Source organism: Gekko japonicus, unplaced genomic scaffold, assembly GCF_001447785.1.
Source record: "Gekko japonicus isolate JY-2015 unplaced genomic scaffold, Gekko_japonicus_V1.1 scaffold773, whole genome shotgun sequence".
In the NCBI taxonomy this organism is placed as follows: Eukaryota; Metazoa; Chordata; class Lepidosauria; order Squamata; family Gekkonidae; genus Gekko; species Gekko japonicus.
In genome coordinates this window covers 324,189-326,545 of record NW_015161427.1, presented here as the reverse complement: position 1 = coordinate 326,545, position 2,357 = coordinate 324,189, and the positions used below count along the sequence as shown (strand labels likewise).

Below are 2,357 nucleotides of genomic sequence, written 5' to 3'. Positions count from 1 at the left end.
AAACGGCCCCCCCCCCCCCCCCCCAGGCCTGGGCATTCCGCTGCCCCATCCCTCCCCTGGGGCAGCAGTGGGTGGGGCTTCCGTCCTCCTCTTCCCCCCTCTCCCGGCACTCCCACAGGTGGCGCCACAGCTCAGGGAGGAGCTTGTTGTTGCCCAACTTCCTCACTCTGGGTAGGGGGGGGGGGGTTTGCGGTGTGGTTTTCATTGTCTGGTTCAGTGTTCCCTCTAAGCTGAGCGTGCGCTAACTCACAGTTGTTTAGCCTCCAGCTCACCCATTTTTGTCTCAGCTCAGGAAGGAGGGCTCCAGAGCAAACTAATTTATGCAGTGGTCAAAATCACCCGCTCACAGCTTTAGTGCCAGCAGATCTCACAAAGTAGGATTTCTGCTCACAAGAAGACTCCGCAGCTGAGGGGGCCTTGGTCTGGTCCCACTTTTGCCCTGGGCCCCCACGTCACGCGCACCCTTCTTCTCTCCCTCCAGCACGAACTTTCAAAGGCTTCCAAATCTGAGAGCAGGTCTCGCGTCCTCAACTCCACGGTTTCGGTGACTCCTGAGAGCTGAAGGGGAAGGAAGAGGCGGGCCCCTCTGCTCCCCCAAGAAGCAGCTCCGCCCCCACCTCACGCTCAGCTGGGCCCCACCCCTCGGCCAGATCTCTGATCAGGGAGCAGCGGCCACGTCCAATTTTCTGGGAGGTTTTTTTGGTTTGTTTGTTTTAAATAAAATAATAAAGATGCAGAGGGTTTCCTGCTCGAGGTCACACGGGCAGGGCTGGCGGCATGGGCTCCAGGAAGCTCCGAGCCATCTCTCAGCAGCCACTCGAGGGAGGGAGGGAGGTGGCTCCTCCTGGAGGGAGTATCATGGCCTGATTTGCACTTTGTGTTCACTACAGCCCCCCCCCCTCCCCCCATTATTTATTAGTGCGTCCTTTTGTTCCTTTTTTGTTTCCTCTTCTCTCCCCAAGTGGGAATCCCACCCACCGCGCTTGCTGAAGCTATGGACCTCCACTGTAAAGATGAACTGTAAAGACTTTATTAATAAAATGAATTATTAGACACATGTTTTGTAGCTTAACTCTGCATAAAATAAAGCAAGAATGGTTTTCAACAAAACAGCAGTTTTCTGGCTGATTCCACGTCCATTAAGGCCCCTGTTGGCAGGAATGTGAAGCTCGCATGGGCTGCTGTCATCTTCCGGTGTCCAGGCGGAGGGCTCCTCTGGAGGAACAGTGGGCCTTGCCTGCCTTTGTGGGTCAGAGGGGCAGAGCAAGGGCAAAGGTGGTCCACGGGCCACATACAACATCCGCCACCCCAAGGCCCCAGGCCTCAAAGCTGCAGACTTTCTTGGGCCTGTCCAAAGTGGCCGTGGTGTCCCTGTGGCCCAGCTGCCCATATTTGCCTAGAAATAAGAAGAGCTGTCAGCCCCTTCCGTGGGTGGGTGGGTGGGAGAAGGTTGTTGCCATCAAAAAGGAAGAAGCTGGCTCAGTTTGGGATTTTCCCCAGCCCCAGGTGTAGAGCTCTCCGGTTCCTAAAAGACAGGCACAGTCCAAGCATTAAGGACCAAACCTGGATTAAGCTCAGGAAGAGAGAAGGAATGGGGGACTCTCAGCCAGCCAGACTGGCTCTTCCCTCTGGCATCAGCAGGGCCCAGGGACATGTTCAGCGGGCCAGGCCTGCCCGCCTGTGCCCGGGCTCTTCCTTGGGAGGACCAGTTCCCTAGAGCGGTGTCTTACGTGTCAGGGCGGCCGTGTGGCGCGATCCACAGCTGACCTTGCCGACGTCTTCCCCTCCCGGCATGTCCAGCAGTGCGGGGAAGGCCTGGATGGAGATGAAGGCAGCTGGGGGGCTCTCGTGCGCTGCCTGGGGCCCTAGGAAGAGACCACCTTTCAGCCAAGCGGCAACAGCACTCCCCCCCCCCCCAAACTTCCCATTGAGGCTTGCTGGGTGCAGGCTTACCGCGGGGTGGGGTGCTGCTGCGGCTGCTGCTGCTGCGCTTGTCCTCTGCCCTGGCAGCCACGGGGCTTCCCGCCACCCCCTTGGAAGGCAGCCCGAGCTGACCGGACTCGTTCCAGCCCCACATGTACAAGTCGCCTGCCTCTGCCGGGCAAAGGAAGAGATGAGGAGGAGGAGCCCCGGCGGCGTGGAAGCACGAGCCCCCCTCCCGCTCCCTCGACATGGGGGGAAGGGCCCGCCCCCGCCCTGCCCGAACGAAGCCATGGGCCGGAGCGAGGCCCGTGTCTCGGCGGAGGGGAAGAGCTGGTCTCCGACGTGCCTCAGTGCAGAGAAACAGCCGGGAGCCGCCCTGGCCAGGCAGGGCTGCGAGGGTGAGAAGGCAGGAGGCCGCCGGCTGCGTGCTCTGG

The 2,357-nt window shown here is 60.0% G+C and overlaps 2 protein-coding genes across 2 annotated transcripts in view; one reads left to right on the top strand and one right to left on the bottom strand.

Annotated features, from left to right (window-relative positions):
- PRC1 (protein regulator of cytokinesis 1) overlaps positions 1-894 on the top strand; it is an 8,226-nt gene extending 7,332 nt beyond the window's left edge. The window contains 1 exon segment of the mRNA XM_015428747.1: positions 482-894. Within this exon segment, the coding sequence (XP_015284233.1) occupies positions 482-562 (81 nt within the window). The 3' untranslated portion in view covers positions 563-894.
- Positions 895-996: 102 nt separating this feature from the next.
- On the bottom strand, positions 997-2,105 carry RCCD1 (RCC1 domain containing 1). The gene is made up of 4 exons (XM_015428830.1): positions 1,954-2,105; positions 1,731-1,865; positions 1,496-1,525; positions 997-1,396 (listed from the first exon to the last, which is right to left on the bottom strand). The coding sequence occupies exons 1-4, from the start codon at positions 2,075-2,077 to the stop codon at positions 1,251-1,253; spliced, it is 435 nt and encodes a 144-aa protein (XP_015284316.1). The 5' UTR covers positions 2,078-2,105; the 3' UTR covers positions 997-1,250.
- Between the last annotated feature and the right edge of the window lie 252 nt (positions 2,106-2,357).

Bases quoted from the DNA above. Each gene is read 5' to 3' on its own strand.
- RCCD1 (XM_015428830.1), bottom strand. From the start codon at position 2,077: ATGTGGGGCTGGAACGAGTCCGGTCAGCTCGGGCTGCCTTCCAAGGGG. The intron at 1,526-1,730 runs GTAAGACACCGC...CCTGTCTTTTAG, and splicing joins CCACACGGCCGCCCTGACAC to GAACCGGAGAGCTCTACACC. The intron at 1,397-1,495 runs GAAAATCCCAAA...TCTTATTTCTAG, and splicing joins GCTCTACACCTGGGGCTGGG to GCAAATATGGGCAGCTGGGC.